The following is a 20,987-nucleotide window of genomic DNA, read 5'->3' as shown; positions in this document are numbered from 1 at the left end:
ATAACAGGGTGCGAAAATAGCAAATGATTTCAAAGACATGTTTAGCACACTGTTTAATTGGCCAAGATTTAGGTTAACAATGTTAGCGAGTACTACTATGGAACAATTTATAGATAAACCGTCTAATAGAACTGAAAATAGAAACGATTACAAAACGGCAAGTGTAATTATTCCAAAATGTCTGAAAAGTGACGGAAAAACCTGATAAATAAAATTTTATGGTAGCAATAGATCAAATCCCAGAAACATAGAGTACGTCCATCCTACAACTGTTACACAAAAAAGAAGATCATAATGATGGATTGTAAGAACCGTATAGAATAATAAATGTTTAATACATCATATAAATTAAATATCTAGGTACTTAACATTATTCTGCTAAACACAATAAAACTATTTATCAATGAAATAATATTTGATAGTCAGTACCAAACAGAGTTTTTGGTATCCGGCAGGTAAGGCTTAGATCAGATCCAAGTCACCAAATAGATACTTAACTGAAAAGAGCTATGAATTTGATAAAGATGATGTCGACATGCTCATTGTAGATTTGTAGGTAGTAGACAACATACGACTCAGTATGTTCGTTAGATATTACAATATTTAAAGTGTGAGTACCAGGTTCTAAATGCTAAGTTATTGAAAAACACATTCTGAAGAGTTGAGGAGACCCTTTATCGCTTACCTTGCTTAACATTGGAATTAGTGTACAGACAAACCATCAAGTAATCAAGAGCATGCAATTCCCCCCTCTCGTTTATAGCAAACAAATATCAGTGGAGTTAATGAGTGGTGGTGAATCTTATGTAAACATGAAATCAAATAAAAACTCATAGCAGAAAACAAATCTCACCACAGACAATTGTCTACTGAACCTGTTTAAATCAAAAATTATAGTCAATTTTGGAAAAATAAAAATAAATATTTTAAAATCATTAATTTGTTTATGTTGAAATAAATTTTCATATTTTTTTTAGATATTATTACAATAATAATAATAACAACAACAAAAACATTACTGGTGGTCACTCACATCACCAGAGGTATAACGCGGCCGCCGCAGCGGCTGCTGCTGCAGCAGCTGTCGAATTGTTGAGTGGTGGCGTATCTGCATCGTCAAGTGGTGGCGGTGGCGACAGCTTAGCATCGTGCAAAAAACGTAAAAGACGCACTTCGTTCACACCTCATGCCCTAGAATTGTTAAACGGCCATTTTGAACGCAATACACACCCATCAGGTAAAAAAAATTCATATCATAATAATATAGACTATAGTAGGCAATATTTTATGGCTTATTACTAAGTAATAAGATACTTACTAGTAGGTAATTAGTAGATTGTAATTTATACATCCAAAGTACACATAACATTGACCATTGTTTACATTAAGTCGATAGAAATAAACTTGTAATTCATATTTAGAACCAATTAAAAAACGAAAAATACTAAACACCCATATTGTTGTCACTGATTTAATGGTGCATGAATTAAAAAAAAAAAAAAAAAAAAAAAACTATCATTGAAATATACAAAATTACAGACCATCACATGAACAAGTTTAATTATGACTCATTATATATAATAATTATTTTTTAAGCACTACGAACGTTTTCTTCCTAAGAAAATAAATATACTTTTTAATCATTTTGAATGTCTTAATACATTACAAGTGCTATTTTTTTTCGATGAATTCGTGAAATTATTTTACGACGCCTACTATTAAATTGTGTTTAACAAGAATAAAACATTATAGAAGTACAATATTTTTTCTACTTAGTTCATAGCATATTTGAATATTGTGTTATTAATGTCAATACCTTTCCGTTTTCAGGATCTGAAATCACTGGACTGGCACACAGATTAGGCTACGAACGTGAAGTGATACGCATTTGGTTTTGCAATAAACGTCAGGCGTTGAAGAACACTGTTCGAACTATAAATGGCAACGGTCCGACCCATATGACTGGCACAAAATCTCAATCTCATAGCAACACAAGTGGTTATTAATCACTGTATTATTTATAAATTTTACGTTGTGTCCAAATAATGAACCATACCCAGTTTTCCGACAATCACGAAGTAGCATCTGGTCATGTCCATATCTCTTATGCCATTTTTTTTACGCAAAAACTCTACCGGAAGAATTATTTTCTTTTTTTCATTCACAATACCCGTCGATTCATAAGAATAACTAGAGGTTAAAAGACCAAAAATTGGGAGGAATCGTTCTATAAAACAACATGTTTAATTTTTTTCATAATTTTTTTAATTGTTTTAAGTGTCTAATTATAATTAATAGATGTTAATTTATAACTTTTAATATTATGTTTGGATTTTCATTAGTAGTTTTAAAAGAAAACTATAACTATATTCCAAATAATAATATGAAATAAAATATTTTTTGTGAAATAATAATAGTAAATAGTACCTATTTAATATGTGTAAATAATGTTAGTGTACAATATGGTTAAGTTTAAAAACTAACTTATATTTCAGTGAAAATAATATAAGCTTAAATTAAGCTATATATGTAATCATTTAATTATTAATTATATAATGCATGTCAAAGTATGAAATTAAATCTTATATCAAGTCAAAGTTACCAATTGATAGACTGTTAAAAAAGCACTAGGTCTTTTACAAATAATTGGAAAAAGCCATTTTAAATAGTACATTTGGAACCTATTGCAACCAATAACAAACAACATTTTAACAAATTATGTGTCAAATATTTAGTTTTTGTTGTACTACCTAACAGTATATCTTAAAATGTGTTTGACTTAAGAATAATAATTAATTTTGTCATATATTACAATAATTGTAATATACATCTAGTCAAAAGTGTAACTTCAATACCATAACTAGGAAACTAGATCTATAGCAGTACATAGAATTTACATAATACTTTTAGGAGAGGCTATAAAACATTTCCTAAGAGCCAATTCTTCCATACTTCCAATTGCATTAATGCATCTAGCTTTAATGATTTTAAAAATTATACATTATTATTGTATTAATATACTTTAAAGAAGGAATATTTGGTCTCTTAACCATTGAAAAGTAACTTACAGTTAATACCTAATAATTTTATCTTAACATGCCTTATAACAAATATTTAATTTATATCTGTATAATATTTGTACTATGTATAAGCAGTATTGTAAATTTTCACATGTCAGTCTGCGTGTGTAACTGTATGTGTAAGTGTGTGCTTGTAAATGTATATGTGTGTATATTTACCCTATTAAAATGAGATAGTTTTTTTGGTATTTTAACCGCCTTAGATTATTTCATCTTATGTCAAGACTGTTAAGTATTAAAATCGAAATTATTGATGTAAATGAGGTAGTAAATTAATATTAATAATAATAAAAAAAATTATAAATATTCTTTAGTTTTTCTTCTTTATTTGATATTGAAACGTGTATTTTTTTAAGTTAGTGTTATAATAATTTGATATGTTATACCATCATTAAATAAACTATAAGATAAGCACATTATTAATGATTGTTTTTCTTTATACAAGCATAAATTTGATGATATAAATCTATTATAAATATTTATACTAAGTAGTGCTATTTTAAACTCTGGATACAATATTTACTTTATAGCATAGTAAAGAATAAAAAATATATAAATGACTAGAATATGAACATATTTATAGTATTTACTATTTAGAACAATTATTCTGACTTATATGAAAAGGTCGGTATAGTTTTCAAATGTGGCATAAATTTTGCACATAAAAGACAATATACAAAACCCACAAAAGTAGTAACCAATAAATATTTTACATACATTATACACTTTTTTCAATAATAGCCTTAATGTTTAATCACACACATTAAATAATATTAAACTTGTAGCTTTTAAATAAATTTAATAGGATCATTAAACATCAACCTCTAAGCATATTTGTGTTAACTACAAATTACAAGAACAGAAAATTTGCTTTAATACTATGAAATGTACTATTTAATGACTATACAAAACATAGTACATGAATATGAAGAGAGAAGAATATTTAATACATATAATTGTTTTTATACTTACAAGTTTTAAATACATAATTAAGTAGACAAGTGTTTATTTAATAAGTAGTAGACTAATACTAGTTAAAAAAAATGATATTTCTTTATGCTATCGGCTGCTACATCAGTCACCAATAAATAATATGATGAGCATTGTTGACTATCATCGATAACAGAATCTTGAAGTTCAGCAAATGCTACCATACCAGCTGGACGACGTAATTTGCAGCCATTGGAATCAACAGTGTTAATTAATTTTTCAGTGTTCATATCAATCAAATCAATTACATATGAGTTAAAGTGACGTCTAGTAGCCAGTATAAAATTATTACAAGTAGCCAATGAGGTATACAAATGTGTGGCTAGTAAAAAATTAAAACATATATTACTTAGAAGACTAAGACTATTCAGTAAAAATACTATTAATATTTTTAATAACTACTTACATTTTTCTGTAGCTGCCATAACTGTGATTGACCGCTCATAAGTGCCTTTGCATGAATATATATCTAAACAGCGACATCCAGTAGTAGTTATACCAGAAATTACAATGATCTGTGAATTTGGCCCAATTGCCATAAAGGTACCAACACATTCGGCAGATTTTCCATTACTTTTTTTATTATTAATCTATGTAAAAAAAAAAACAAAATTATAATAATGAATATGTATAAAGTAAATATAAAAAAAAGCAGGTAAGTGGGTATCGCTCTGCTGTACATTAGGGGGTGGGGTGGACCTCTGACTAAGGTAGGTTAAATTTGAATGCAATGATAGGTATCATTGTATACGAAAAACGATTCTGAACGGAGATGGTTTATCTGTCTAGGGTATATTATAGATTATTAAAAATTTTCAAATCTTAGATTTAAAAATAAATATTTTTATGAATTTCTAGCTTAAAATAATTTGCAATTTTCGTGATTTTAAGTATGTTGTCAAAATTAAAATTTAAATGCTTATAAAAAAAAATTGTGACTATGTATTTCTTTTATTTTTCAACTGCTATTGCTACAATGTGTTAGGAGCCTTTTTAAACCTAACCTAACATTTTAATTTTCAAATCTTTGATCTAAAAAGAAAAACTTTTATGAATTTCTATCTAAGGTAATTTGAAAATTGCCGTAATTTTTACGTATTAAGTCAATATTTGAACTTCAAATGCTAATTAAAAAAAATTTCGCCCATGTATTTTTATAATTTTTTAATCACTATAAGAATGACTTATGAGGAACTTTGTGTTAAATTTTCAAGTATTTTGATAGGACCAAAAAAAATTTATCGACACATCAAAAGGAAATTTTCAGAAAAATTGAAAATTTCAGTTGTCTATAAATATCTCGAAAAAATTGAAATTTGAATTACAACCATATAAAAAAATCGATTTGGTCGAAAACTGGTTTTGCGTAAAAATTCCCGTTTTTCTGTCATTTTTTTTTGTTTTTCTCGATTTTTTTGAAAACTGTCAGAAAATGTTTACTTTTTACCTCTATAATGCACCAAGGATAATCACTTTTACATCGGAAACCACCCCCAAAGTTTGAAATCGAAGCATTATTTCGACTAGTTATGCTGTACACAGACACAAAAAAAAAACACACACACACATAATAACATAATAAAATAAATAAAAACATAAAAATTAAAATATTAAATTATCAATATAATAAATATTATAACTGTTAGGTTACATATAAAAATGTCTTAAAATATATTCTGTACTTGAATATTAAAATACAAAATTAAAAGTTAAAAATCAAATATTATAGGCATTCATTGTTATGATACATTTGGAGAAATTAAGAATTTAAAAAACAACATATTAAAACAAATACATGAACGAAAAATATATTTAAATACATGTTGGTTATTAGGTTATTAAGTAATAAATTTCTAATGTTAAAAACAAAATTTGTTATAACAATTAATAATTGTTATATCCTTACCGTAAATAAATGTTGTCCTGTTGTCGCCTTGAATGCATATATATTACATGAAGAATCCCCTATTAATATATGATCATACATTTTATCCACAGCAATACACATAGGCTCTATCATACTAGAATGAGTCCAAGACTTCACTGTTTCACCATCTAAAGTCATTCTAAAAAAATAAAATAATAGTTTTTGTAGCTATAAGTAAATAGATATATTTCGGATTATTACTGTGTCACTGTGTTTGTACGCCAATTTACAGTAACTAATGTATCATCACTCAATAAACCAATACCAGTTGAAGAACGACCACGCATAGCTTCAATATTTTGTATATCAGATATATAATTTAAGTGAGTATCAAGCACTCTTATGCGACAATTTCCAGTATCTAAAACATACACCTAGAAATGATAATAATACAATATTTTAATTAGATATATATTACTTTTATATAGTTTTATAAATCATTTTTTGGAATCTTACCCTATCGGAATGATGATCTACAGCAATTGCAACAGGCTGTTGCATTGAAGGACCTTTATTATATTGGCATATAGGGTCAATGCTTTTTATAATAGAAAATTCAATATGTCCTGTATTACGACTACATGCTACAGGTCTACCTAGCACATAAACAAGAATTTTATACCTGAAATACATACAAACAGGAGAAGTCAAATTAATTAATCTTTTTTTAACTAATTCTCAATTTATATACCTGCCACAAATAGATAAACATAAACGGATTGTGTATTGTCCATTTTTATGATCAATAATACGCACTTTATCAGCACTATTATTAATATCTAGGTGTTGAAGTTCTGAATTGTTTGGATCTATCATTTCTTGTTGTGTGTCATCTAAAGGTCCAATTAATTTTATACCAACTGGATCACCACCTAAATTTCGTCGATTCCCATCATAGTCAACAGCTGTTAAAGTAGCAACCAGTGTATCTACCAAACGAGGTATCAACAAATTTTCTCCTAAAAATACAAAGATATTTTTATACTTACACACAATTGTTAATGAATTGATATCTTATATTATGCAACATTACCTTTTGATTCAGCAATATTCAGTGTACAATTACCAGGACAAGTAGTTGTAGTGCGTACTTGACCTATTTGTCCTATGGCATTATTTACAACATGTTTTATTTCTGATAGATCCAAATCCAGAGCAATAAAAGCATTTTCACGAGGTTCTTCAATACCGCCTGTAGGTTTTTGCAAACGATCATTTAAAATTTTTATTCGTTGATTAATAGATTGTATATCTAATAATTGATTGACATTGCCACATTCATCCATAACCTAGACATAAATTAAATAATGAAATAAACATAATATAATGATTAATGATTGACAACACAGCAAAAAATAAGTAGTAACTTATAATTATACTGACTCTATACTTTTATACATACTTTGGTTTTTTCAATATCAATAGCTGAGAGTTGTTGACTCAAAATACTATTTTTTGCATCACATGCCTTATGTATTTGGTGTTGCAATTGTTGCTTACGGGCTTCTATTATGTTCATCAAATCACTAAATGTATCATCCAAAGTAGATAAACATTCATTACGAGCTATAGCTAAACGTTCTATTTCAGCACATACTCCATCCCTCGAATAGTTCAACTATAGTTTAAATGAATTACAATTCATTTAAATTAATATGTATGCCACCAACATTTGTATAACACATAAATATCAGCGACACATACTTTTGAAACACATTCATTAGCTTTATACAACATTATTTCAGATGTACGTTTCATAGCTACAGATACTGGTATGATTGTATGAACCAATGGTGAAGATTTAGATGAAATAAGATTGCCTCCGCCAATTGCTGTCTCGTGTTTAGTACAAACTGAGCAGAATACTTGATCACATGTTTCACAATAGAGTAATTCCTAATGAATATAGAAAAAATAATAATACATATAACCATAAGTCATATTTCCAGTTCTAGAATTATTAGCCCGGAATTATATAATATGTGTTTATTTTTATTGCACAAAGTTTAGCAGTCTGGATGTGGTTAAAAATGCCGATTTTTGATACCAATATATCATACCAAATTGTATTTTGATTTATATTGTATATTAGTTCATAAATGCATACAATATACATATTTAACAAGAAGTAAAATAATAAGTGTAAAAATTGGTAATAACAATTTTTAAGATTTTTAAATATACTATAAATGGCATTTTCAGACATTCAGAAGATATGACCATGCATGCCCAGGCCCATATTTGAGGGGGCAAGTGTCCCTTGTGGCCCAGGGTGGCAAGTTTTTCAGTTTATTTGGAGGGCGACAATCTTATATTGATATTTTATGGCGTATCTAATTAGAAAAAAATGTATTTATTTTATTTATATACTTCAATAAATTTAGTAAAAAAAGTATTTTGATAATTATTATTTAATATTAAATATTATATCCATAAATAGATTGGACTTTATGAGTATATGATAACAATGTGTATTGCACCACTACCAAAATAATTTTCATTTTTTCATAACACAATATTCAACTGAAGAACTATATATCAATACGCTAAAAAATTGTGTTAAGTAAATGTAAACTTTACTAGTGAAGTAGTTCAGCAACAATGACACATCAATAGTATAGTAACCACAGATAATTATCCTAAGACAATTCAATAACTTAAATTATGGATAAGAAATAATAATTTTAGATTCTGAGTGGAGCGAGGAATGTATTGATTTTACCATGATGTGTTTTTTTTTTTGTATCTGTCATCACGTTTTGGGGCAGTAAAAATGCTTCGATTTTAGGACTTTGTTAAATCAGAAAGTGAATCTTATTGGTACTATGGGAGAGACGGGGATCAAAAGTAAAAATTCTCAATATTTTTCTAAATAATCGGGATAAATAAACTAAAAATTAAGGAAAAATGGGAAATTTTAAGCACAATCCGTTTTTGACAAAATCAATTTTGGTGTTTGATGTAACTTTAAAACAAATGACCATAGATACATGACATTTTTACCGAATGTTTATATAAGTATATAATATCCACCATGCAATTTTCAAAAAATGTCGACTTAATTTGAACTATTTATAGGCATATGCAATCTTCGATAATTATAAGTTTTTTTTAAAGTTCAAAATCTTAGATTTGAAAATTTAAGATAAGATTTCTTCCAAGTTTTTCAGCCTTTATCATAAAAAAAAATATACACCAGAAAGTCAAATTAAGTTTTTATGAGTGTTTGAAATTAAAATTTTTACAACATTAGATTTTTACTAGATTTCTCATTTAGCGATTTTCTTATTTTGGTGTAACTCTAAAACAAATGACCATAGATATTTGACATTTTCATTGAATGTTTATATGTAATGTTTATTTTCTATATTTAATAAAATTTTGATTACTTTTGGGCTGTTTACTGACATTTTAATTTTTCAACTTTTTTTAGTTTTTTTAGATTCTGAACGAAGTGATGAATGTACTGATTTAACAATTATGGGGTTGTTTTTTTGTGTCTGTACAACATAACTAGTCGAAATAATGCTTCGATTTCAAACTTTGGGGGTGGTTTCCGATGTAAAATTGAAGATCCTTGGTGCATTATAGAGGTCAAAAGTAAACATTTTCCAACAGTTTTCAAAAAAATCGAGAAAAACAAAAAAAAAATGACAGAAAAACGGTAATTTTTACGCAAAACCAGTTTTCGACCAAATCGATTTTTTTATATGGTTGTAATTCAAAAACTATAAATACTTGAAATTTTCACCAAATGTTTATGTTAGTGATATCTATATACAGTTTAATTTCCAAAAAAATTTAACTTTTTTTGAGTTATTTATAGACCACTGAAATTTTCAATTTTTTTGAGAATTTTTTTTTGAAGTGCCGGTAAAAAATGTTGGACGAACAAACAAACTTGAAAATTTAATACACGGCTCCTTATGAGTTGTTCTTATTGAAGCTAAAAAAAATTAAAAATCGTAAGTCACAATTTTTTTTATAAGCGTTTATATTTCAAATTTTTACGAAATCTGTCGAAAACGCAAAAATTTGCAAGTAATTTTGAAGTTGAAAAATCATAAAAATGTTTGTGTTTATAACTAAGAATTAAAAATACAACACTAAGTTTTCCATAAGTTTTTCTTCAAGTAGCTATAGAGAAAACTCGAAGCATCATTATAGGAAAAATTTTAAGTGCGTTTGAATTTTAAATTTTTCCGAAATAGCGTAACGATAACGATTTATCCTCAAACGATTTTAAATATTTGTTATTATTCAAAAAGTATAAGTCGTAGATACTTGAAAATTTCACCAGTTATTCATATTGGCATTTTCTTTACATGATTTAATTTTCAAAATATTTTGACTTTTTTTGAGATATTTATAGACAACTGAAATTTTCAATTTTTCTGAAATGTCGATAAAATTTTTTTGGCCCTATCAAAATACTAGAAAATGTAATATAAAGTTTCTCATAAGTTATTCTTATAGTGAATAAAAAATTATAAGAATACAAATGCACAATTTTTTTTTATTAGCATTTGAAGTTCAAATATTGACAAAAATTCGTCAAAACCATGAATATTTTTTCTTTTGTGTTTTTATTACGTTTTGGGGCAGTAAAAATGCTTCGACTTTTAACTTCAGTACTTTGTTAAATCAGAAAGCGAATCTAGTTGATACTTTGGGGGATCAAAAGTAAAAAAATCTTAATTTTTTTCTAAATAATCGGGATAAACAAACTAAAAATTAACGGAAAAACAGGAAATTTTACATACAATCAGTTTTCGACAAAATCGATTTTGATTTTTGATGTAACTTTTAAACGAATGACCATTGATACATGAAATTTACACCGAATGTTTATATAAGTACTTATATTCTATCCACCGTGAAATTTAAAAAAAAATTTTACTTAAGTTGAACTAATTTAGGTATATGCAATTTTCAATCATTATTAGTTTTTTTTAAATTAAAATTTATTTTTTAGTTAGAAAATCTTGAAAATTTAATACAAGGTTCTCAACAAATTGTTACAATAGTAGTTTAAAAATAATAGAAATTCATAGTCAAAATTTTTTTTTATAAGCATTCAAATTTTGAATTTTGACAAAATACGTAAACATCACAAAAATTCGCAAATTGTTTTAAGCTAGAAATTCAAAAAAATGTTCTTTTTAAATCTAAGATTTGAAAATTTAATACAAAATTCCTTACGAATTTGTCAATCTTTATCACAAAAAAAATGTCCACCAGAAATTCAAATTAAATTTTTATTAGCATTTGAATTTCAAATATTGACAAAAATTCGTCAAAACCATGAATATTTGCGAATGATTTTGTAGTTCAAAATTCATAATATTGTTTGTATTTATATTTAAGGTTATAAAATTCAACACTAAGTTTTCTATAAGTTTTGCTTCAAATAGCTACAGAGAAAATTTGAAGCGTCATAAAAGGAAAAATGTTTTGAGCGTTTGAGTTTTAAATTTTTATGAAATCGTGTAATGATAACGATTTATCCTTAAACCAGGTATGGTTATCTATATATGTTATCTATGATCATATAAGGTATTATGAATTATGATAACTACATGCAATGTTTTTGGAAAAATTGATTAACCATGCCTTATGCAAAATGCGTCCTAATTGAAAAATAAAATATTTGTTTCAAAATAGAATATATGACAATATTTAAATATAATATATCCTAGACTGACAAATCACTCCGTTCAGAATCGTTTGGTTGATGCCTATCATTGCATTCAAATCTAACCTACCCTAGTCAGAGGTCCACCCCACCCCCTAATGTACAGCAGAGCGATACCCACTTTCCCGCTTTTTTACTTTTTTCTATTAATGTCAAAAAAATTGTATTGGTTGGGTCAAAAAGCTTCAACATTTAATATAAGGCTTCCAACATATTGTTTCAATAGCAGTTGAAAAATATTAAAAATACATAGGCACAATTTTTTTTATAAGCATTTTAAGTTCAAAACTACTAAATATTATGTAAAAATTACGGCATTGCTCAAATTATTTTGGAAAGAACATTTTTTTTTTAAATCTAAGATTAGAAAATTTAATTCAAGATTCCTTATAGTTTGTCTACTTTTATCAAAAAAAACAAAAAAAATGTCCATGGAAAGTCAAATATTTTAATAAGTATTAATAATAGGTAATAATAATCTATAATATATTCTAGACAGATAAACAGTCTCCTCTCAGAATCGTTTTTCATATATAATGATATAATATCATTGGATTTAAATTTAGTTCCATCCATTACAGTAACTCACTCCTAACCTACTGTACAGCAGAGCAATATCCACTTTCCGCTTTTTTAATTTAGTAGCTGTACATAAAATTTGCACTTCATATTTTTTTTCAATGGCATCTACCAAGTGTACAGCTGAGCATTCATTTTCTGTTTAAAAAACTAGTTTAAATTAACTTAGGTAAGCTAAGAGTCAAGAAAGATGTTCCGAATTAGCATTATTAACCTGAACTAATCAAAGAAACTGATTTTGAAGATAAAATTCATTAATTTTCAAACCTCGCAGAAGTTTAAATTGTATAATGCATCTAGTATGAGTTATTTTTTATAAAGCTATATTAAAAAACAAGGTAATTATTTTGTCAGTTTTTCATATTATTTGGTACATTAAAACAAAAATTGTAAAAGAAATATATTAAATCAAATGTTCTTTGAGGTTAGATCTTATTATTACAAATAATGTTTCAGATTTGGGGGGGGGGGCTGAAACTCAGGTTTATATTAGACACTTTATTAGACACAGGTTTTTGGGGAGGGCTAAACAAAGTTTAGGAGAGGCTAAGCCTCCCAATCCCCTTTTTTGTGCCTATGATGCAATATATGTTATATTTTATTACATAAAAAATTACTCTATTAAAGCAGATACAACTGTTCAAAACATGGATATAGTGAGTTTTTCAATACTATACTTTTTTACATATAAATACTAATTATGTTTTTACACAAATACCTATGATTTAACTATTTAGGTTAGCGGAAGAGGCTACACCACAAAAGTTTTTTTAAGATTATTTCATTAAATAAAATATGTCAATTGCATAACTTTAAACTTTTATTAAAATAATTCCATAATCAGATTAATTGTTTTAAAACTTGTTTAACATTTAAATTTTAAAATTTGTTTATTTAATTCTAGAAATAAATTCTTATTCTATATAATAACTTCTTCTAGTTCACACAAAATTTACTCTTCTAGAAATAAATAAGTTGGTTGGTAATTCCATGTGTAATATTAATTTCTTGCATACAACACTCACTAAGTAAACAGACTGTCTTTGACTATTATCATTTTTGTATTCAATGATTTATCATTGTATTTAAATTTCACACATAACTTTACAATGATTTACTATCAGAAACTCAACACCTACAACTGTACAGCAGAGCAGTTACCAATGTTACATATTTTTTTCTTTTTTTGAATATTCATATTTGACATTTCTTAAATGCATATAATTCCGGCTTTAGTTATAATTTGTAATACCTGATTAATGTGCGAAGATAATACACCACCACCACAACAAGTTGGTATTAAGGTACGCCGTCTATGAGTAGATATCAAATCCAGCAATTGATTGACTAGAAATGATGGAGGAAGTGCTGTGACTCCTCCATTTTGAGGGACAACTATAAGTTCCCTGCATATTGGACACCTAAAGGTCTGCCGCTGTTGTTGTACAGTCTGAGATTCCTGTTGTTGCTGAGATTGTATAGTGTTACTACTACTACCTCGGCCATTATTCAAGTCTTGTGCTGTGCGTCGATTGTTAGCTGCTGCTGCAATCCTCGTCAAACAATGAACACACACTGTGTGTGAGCACGGTAAGAGTTTTGGCGTACGTTCAACTCCATCATATACGCCTATAATAATGTGTTTGACGATAAAGTTTTAAAAATTTGTTATAAAATAACACAGACATATTTCTCTACAATCAAACAATTAAGTCAACAAATTCTCACACAGACAAGTGGCGCAAGTTAAAAAGGCATCGTTGAAGTCGTCATAATCGATTGACACCGTTTCAACTAACTGTGTTGAATTGCTGCTGCTGTTGTTGTTACTGTTGACAGTGACCATTTTTCTCAAGTCCCCAGGCCCAGTAGAATCAGTACATCGTTACGAAAATAATAAATTATTGCACGTATCGAAATTAATCGATTTGCAAGCTTTGTAGTGATAAATCAACCGCCTCGGCGGCGGCTGCTTTTCGTGAATTAGCATAAGTAATCAAAACTAAGATAGGTTCCGAACAATCGATTCCCGACGACCAGCTAGTGACGACGGAAATATTTTTATTCCGTCCGGCCTTTTGTTTCTATTATCGTACACAATGAATTATAAACAGCAACAAAAAAAAAAAAAAAAACGTTATCATCAATCCATTGTTATTGTTACAGCGGCATCATACAGCCATTGCGATCCAATGATAACACTTTTTACGTCTAATAATATTATTATTATACACCACACGACTGGACGACCGATCGGCAGGCAGGTGGTCCGCGGCGAGACGCTGGCGGAGATGTACTGCTGGTGCCCGGTGGTATTCGACTGGAAGGGAAAAAAGCGGTCTCGACGATACGTCGATGCGATTAAAACGTAAAGCTTGGTGGCGACTCGCGCACGTAAAACGTACTACGCGACCGTCGTGAAAATCGATTGTTTTCTAGTCTGCTGGCCTACTGGCCTGGCGCCACCGCAACACGAGACACGACTGAATGTGCACATGCACTTCGGACTCGTTCACCCGAACCGTTTATTTCTTCCCCGTTATTGATATTCGTGATCCATCAATGGTGTACAGCGTGACGGGCAAAACATAATTACAATAGTAATATTTTTTTAAAATAAAAACCTTTAATTATCACAATCAAACAGCCACACACGCTGACGGAAAATCCTACATCATATATATATATTAAATATTAATCGATAGGTATCGTTAATCGAGTGCCTGCATATTATTATAGTACGTGGATTATAATAATATTATAGTTCAATAAAAAAACATACACATCATTATTACGTTGTACTAAAGTACAAAACGCACAAATGCTAGCGCGCGACCGTGCATCCGTTTGCACTGGTGCAGAGCATCGAGAAAGTTTCGTTCGGACACGCACACACCGCTTGAAACGCTCCAAAACTTTCTGGCCCACACTCCAACACTTCACAACCAAAGAGGCCAAGACCACCGTTGGTAATGCGCATATGCCGGTGCCGTGGCCACAATCCCTATATGGCTATATTTATAGTGCACTTATCTATAATTATAATGACATACCATAATATACCACATGCAGCGTTGCATGAAAAAAAAATGCATCTGTGCGCTACGAATAATTTAAAGATAGTGTAATAATAGGTTTTATTTTTGTCTACTATATGTATAGTTCCCGGGGTGTGGTATACTGGTATATGCTATATTATGTTAATCGTCGCGTTGACCTAGTCGATTAACGACCGATTTTTTTGTATTTAGCTTATAATATATTGTGTACCGGTAGGTACATTCTTAAAACATTGTCTATGCGATGTGCTGTGTGTGTACCTATTGGCTACCTACTACCATTGATTATAGAATAGAATTCTGTAATCAATGCTACTACCTATGATGAATATTGTTATTCGCCGAAAATTCACAATATTATAATATTAAGTACCGAATACCTATGTAAATATTATATTATTGGTAGGTATACTCACCAACATATAAACATAATGAAACAGTTACGATACTGTTCAGGGCGACTCATTAAGAAAATTCATTGTTTCATCATAACAATCTATTAATGTTTATAAAATATATGTGTCTTTCATTAGCGCCCAGACAGGTAAACAACAAGTACCTATTGAACTGCAAGTGTTCTCGTGGGAGGTGGGCGTAAATTGCTTGGTGTCACAGAGAAGTTTATACATTCATAATAAATATATTAAACTATATTATTTATTGGTAGGTATATATAATAATTAATTTCCATGAACTACAGCTTAGGTCATAGACTATTAATCATTGATGCTGTTTATTATTTAATGATTTGTTTTTGAAATTGTTAATTTATACACACATTCGCAAATCGCAACACAAATAATCACAATGTTATAATAGTTCTATATTGACATTTTTAATGATAAAAGTTAATAACTAATCATTTTTAAATATCCATAGTCCATGCATATCTATTCTTTAGAATAGTTTAGATATTAGATAGCTACCATAGCTCAATTTTTATACATCGAGCTATTGAGCTACCGAGTACCTACCTATTCATTGTGTTTCGAAAGCAAAATATTTTTCCTTGAAATAAGAAATTAATAATCATTAAAAAAAAAAAGTAATAAACTACGATTAACCTGAACAGGCTGAACATGATGACGGTAAAATATCGTTTTAGAACGTCTTAAATGTATGCAAATAAAATATTTAATAAATAAAAACATTAATAGATTTTGAAATATTGAATGTACTTCGATAAAAGTAGTAAAAGTACCACTCGGTGTAGTTACCTACCTATTAACCTATTATACATACATTCATTTTTTTTTAAACAGAAATTTAATAAGAATATTTTATAAGTTATATATGTTATAATTTAGCAAATAATCAATATTCAATTCTAATTAATTTTATTACAATAAGCCCTGAAATATCTACTATATGTTTGAGTACTAATAAAATTAAATTTTAATAGGTAATTTTATAATGTTATGTATCATATAAGTATAATATAATATTAAGGTATCTATATTTATATCTAAATGTATTGATCTCGATTAAAATTTATTGTAAATAATATTCATTCTACAATCGTGATTTATATTCAATTTCTTAATAATTATGGTAATTGCGTCTTATAATAACCGCATTAATTTTACCTATATATCTATTATATTATGTAGATTACAGTCTACAGACGGCGACAAGTATATTATATAATTAACGTTTGATATGACGTTTATCGACTCTATAAATAAATATTGTTATAAGATAACAGTCGTCTGTAAGATTGTTACTTGTTAAACACATTTATGCTTTAGTTAGACGCTTTAGTTATTGACTTTGCCTATTCCAAATTCCAATGTATAACACTTAAACGTATTGAAGAAGGTTTAGGTAGCTAATTTATCGTATTAAAAAAAAAAAAAAAAAAAATAGGAAAGAAGGCAACAGCTCTGCAGCTAATGTACTCGTCATTGAATAAATCACTGTAAGCCAGGGGCGTCATTTCAACTTTTTTAAACGTATGCTAACAAGAAGGCAGGTTAATATAATATATAGACTTGAGTTATAACAAAAAAAAGGCAGGTAAGTCGTGGATGTCGCTCTGCTGTACAGTATAGGTTACAAGTGGATTACTGTAATGAATGGAATTAAATTTGAATCCAATGATATTATATCATTGTATACGAAAAACGATTCTGAGCGAAGACGGTTTATCTGTCTAGGATATATTATAGATTATTAAAATTTTCAAATACTAGATCTAAAAAGAAAATTTTTTATGAATTTCTAGTTAGAAATAATTTGCGAATTTTCGTGATTTTTACATATGTTGTCAAAATTCAAACTTTGAATGTTTGTAAAAAAAATTGTGACTACGCATTTCTTTTATTTTTCAATTGCTATTGTAAAAATATGATAGGAGCCATGTATTAAATTTTCAAATCTTAGATATAAAAGGAAATTTTTTTATGAATTTCTAGCATAAAATAATTTATGAATTTTCGTGATTTTTACGACTGTTGTCAAAATTCATATTTTGAATCCTTGTAAAAAAAATTGTGACTATGAATTTATTTTATTTTTCAACTGCTATTGTTAAAATGTGTTAGAAGCCTTGTATTAAATTTTCAAGCTTTTCTACCGAACAAAAAAATTTTTATCAATATTAATTTAAAAAAAAACTAATAATGATCGAAAATTTCAAATGCCTATGAATAGTTCAACTTCAACTTAAGTCTAAAATTTTTGAAAATTGCATGATGGATAGATTATACTTATATAAACATTCGGTGAAAATTTCATGTATCTATTGTCATTTGTTTTAAATGACTGTGCGTAAAATTTCCCGTTTTTCCATTAATTTTTAGTTTGTTTTTCTTGATTATTTAGAAAAGTATTAAGAATTTTTCACTTTTTACCCCCCCCCCCCCCCCCAAAAAAAAAAAGTACCAACTAGATTCACTTTCTGATCGAACGAGGTACTGAAGTCAAAAATCGAAGCACTTTTACTGCCCCAAAACGTGATGACAGACACAAAAAAAAACCCCCACATCATGGTAAAATCAATATATTCATCGCTCCGCTCAGAATCTAAAATTATCTTTACTCACCGCAGAAAAATTATTGTTAGGCCAAAATGCATCTTGATAAATTTAAGACATACATTGGCATACCCTGAAATATCCCAAATGACGCCCCTGCTGTAAGTGTAATTTTTGAGTTAGATTTTAATTCAATGATAAACAAATAAATCATTATATAACAAAAATGATTTTGAGTGAAACCAGTCTATCAACCTATATTATTGACTTCTGGGTACATTTTATAATGTATTTAAATTGCTATAATTATAGTGAATCTAAGGTGTGATGTGATTTAATGCATTTTCCAAACATAAGTAAACTATTAAAAAATTAATACTCAAACGAGTAAAAACAATTTAAGGAACTCTACAGGTCAAGTAAATTTTAAAACAAATTGTATACTTACGGTTCGTTAAAATATTTCTGAATTTACCTTTAGACTAAGGAACATATCATGTCACCAGTACACAAAAATATAACTGTTGCAGATTAAGTACTCGATAGCCCATTTCATTGTCCTCAAGAAAATTACTTTGTTTTGTAGTTAATAAACAAAATATTGTACATTATACAACATATATTCTATATTTCAATATGAATAAATGTATATACTGAATATGCCTGATAAAATCTTTAAATCCATTTAAATACATTAAAAAAAAAATATTTATTAAATTAATATCATAAAACAGTGCATGTTGCGTATATGGCTATATCAAAGTAAAACCAATTTGAACAAAATCATTATTTTTATGTATTTTGTTTTCATCACTTGTCCCCACAATATAAGATATTATTCCTAGAAAATAAATGATAATATAATTAGTTTGGTGCCAACCGTCAACTACCAATGTTTATGTAATGAATAATGATTAACAAGTATAACATGATTATGTGAATTACTAGAAATTTTTTGTCTTAAATTTCATTTCTTTGTTTATTGTTATACAATATGCATGTTTATTGTTCATCTTATTTTTATTTATCATAACTTATGAGTTATGGATACTAAAATAATTTTAAAGATAATTACATCATTTTACAAATCAGTTCAAAAATCAATGTAGACATTAGATGACAATGCTATAAGCATTAACTAACTATAATACATAAACCACAACCAAAAATATAAAAACTTAATTATTATAAAAAATATTATTAAGAACTCAATTTCCAAAGTTTCTTCTACTTCCTGTATTGATACAATAATTCTTCAATTAGTTTAAATGGTAATGTATAATGATTTCAACTCCTATTTCAACCGATCACTTGGATTACAAGTTACACAATTTGAGGAAAACAATGTAGTTTCTAAATTCCATGATATGAAATATATTGTATCCACTATCCTTGGATTAAATATTCATATATTACTTGTAGTAAAACAAATATGCTATATTATTTTGTACTATTATTACTAGAATCTACTATTTACCAGTGACTATGAATCAAATTTAAAAAAACATTAATTTGTTTACAAGTAATACTAATAACCTGGCATATCTCAAATTTTAATCCTGAGCTCGCTTCTGGTTATAAGCTACTAGTGGTTTTCAAAAAATCTAATCATAATTCTACAGGTTATTATATATATATATATATAATGTTATTACTTATTATATATACATGAATTTATTACACATTTTATTTTATTCAAATCATACATTTTGGACTTAAAATAATACCTCAAATGTGCACAGAAAATACATATACACAAATAGTAAGATTAAACTAATTTTATATCAAATGATAAACATATATGTATTTCTTACTTTAACACTACAAAAATAAGAGACGATGTATGAATTAATAAATGTATTCAAAATTTTAATAACTATTAACAAATTCAATAAGAAATACTAATTACTGTGAACAGTTGTTTTTTTTAAATGATCATTGGTTTCATTGACAACAGATTTATTTGTATTATCATTTATCGTTGTGGTATCGACTCTTTTGGATGAAGTTTTGTTAACTTGCAGAACATTATTTTTTTTCAGAGTATCAATCACTTGATTAACAGTGAGGGATGGATCAGCAACTACCATGTTCACAGCTATGTTTGTGACATTTTGATTTTGTTGAGTCTCTCGTAAATTGATTGCTGGTAATTGACCACGAGTCTCTTTGTGGAACATACTATAACATGAAAATGTGCTAATTATTTAACTTACTTAATTATCATAATTAATAAAAAAAAAGTCATAACACCAACGCTCTGAATGTATCCTCCGGGTAAAATATATCTGGAACTTTAAGCGATTGAGACGGCTTTGCATAATGTGGCTCCGATTCAGGCGGAAACGCCCGGTAAACATCGTACCAAATGGGTCGATCATCAACTTTCATTGCACCAGACTTTATGAGTCCGTTAACCCTAAAGATATTTTAATAGCTCAGATTTATTTAAACTTTACATACGGCATAACTATGGGTCGTTATTATAATCAACAAAAACTCTTACAGTACCTCGTAAATATAGTTCCCAGTTTTTCCAAACGACTCCCAGCCATGATTATTGTATTTATTAATTAATAATTATAAAATGTACACGAATCTTTGCGAAAAGTAATAACCGGCGAATGAAGTAAAAAAAAAAACTGATTTTCGAGGTTCGACAATTTTGTTACAGTTATCATC

The 20,987-nt window shown here is 27.9% G+C and overlaps 3 protein-coding genes across 3 annotated transcripts in view; 1 reads left to right on the top strand and 2 right to left on the bottom strand.

Moving 5' to 3' along the window:
* Positions 1-3,499, top strand: part of LOC107167974 (uncharacterized) — a 30,647-nt gene extending 27,148 nt beyond the window's left edge. The window contains exons 12-13 of the mRNA XM_015517210.2: positions 978-1,237; positions 1,831-3,499. Coding sequence (XP_015372696.2) covers positions 978-1,237; positions 1,831-2,006 — 436 coding nt within the window. The 3' untranslated portion in view covers positions 2,007-3,499. The remainder of the gene's footprint in view (positions 1-977; positions 1,238-1,830) is intronic.
* A 505-nt stretch (positions 3,500-4,004) lies between these two features.
* On the bottom strand, positions 4,005-15,154 carry LOC107167975 (tripartite motif-containing protein 2-like). The gene is made up of 11 exons (XM_089216199.1): positions 14,000-15,154; positions 13,524-13,900; positions 7,702-7,893; positions 7,400-7,615; positions 7,031-7,286; positions 6,689-6,956; positions 6,454-6,619; positions 6,199-6,371; positions 5,977-6,136; positions 4,477-4,660; positions 4,005-4,392 (listed from the first exon to the last, which is right to left on the bottom strand). Exons 1-11 carry the CDS (start codon positions 14,115-14,117, stop codon positions 4,115-4,117), a joined length of 2,388 nt encoding a protein of 795 aa, XP_089072325.1. The 5' UTR covers positions 14,118-15,154; the 3' UTR covers positions 4,005-4,114.
* Positions 15,155-20,147: 4,993 nt separating this feature from the next.
* Positions 20,148-20,987, bottom strand: mRpS23 (mitochondrial ribosomal protein S23). Its single transcript, XM_015517208.2, has 3 exons — positions 20,817-20,987; positions 20,563-20,724; positions 20,148-20,486 (listed from the first exon to the last, which is right to left on the bottom strand). Exons 1-3 carry the CDS (start codon positions 20,858-20,860, stop codon positions 20,207-20,209), a joined length of 486 nt encoding a protein of 161 aa, XP_015372694.1. The 5' UTR covers positions 20,861-20,987; the 3' UTR covers positions 20,148-20,206.

Source organism: Diuraphis noxia, unplaced genomic scaffold (genome assembly GCF_037042655.1).
Source record: "Diuraphis noxia isolate RWA-SAM2 unplaced genomic scaffold, SU_Dnox_SAM2 contig0001, whole genome shotgun sequence".
Taxonomy (NCBI): domain Eukaryota; kingdom Metazoa; phylum Arthropoda; class Insecta; order Hemiptera; family Aphididae; genus Diuraphis; species Diuraphis noxia.
This window is presented reverse-complemented; position numbering and strand designations above follow the sequence as displayed.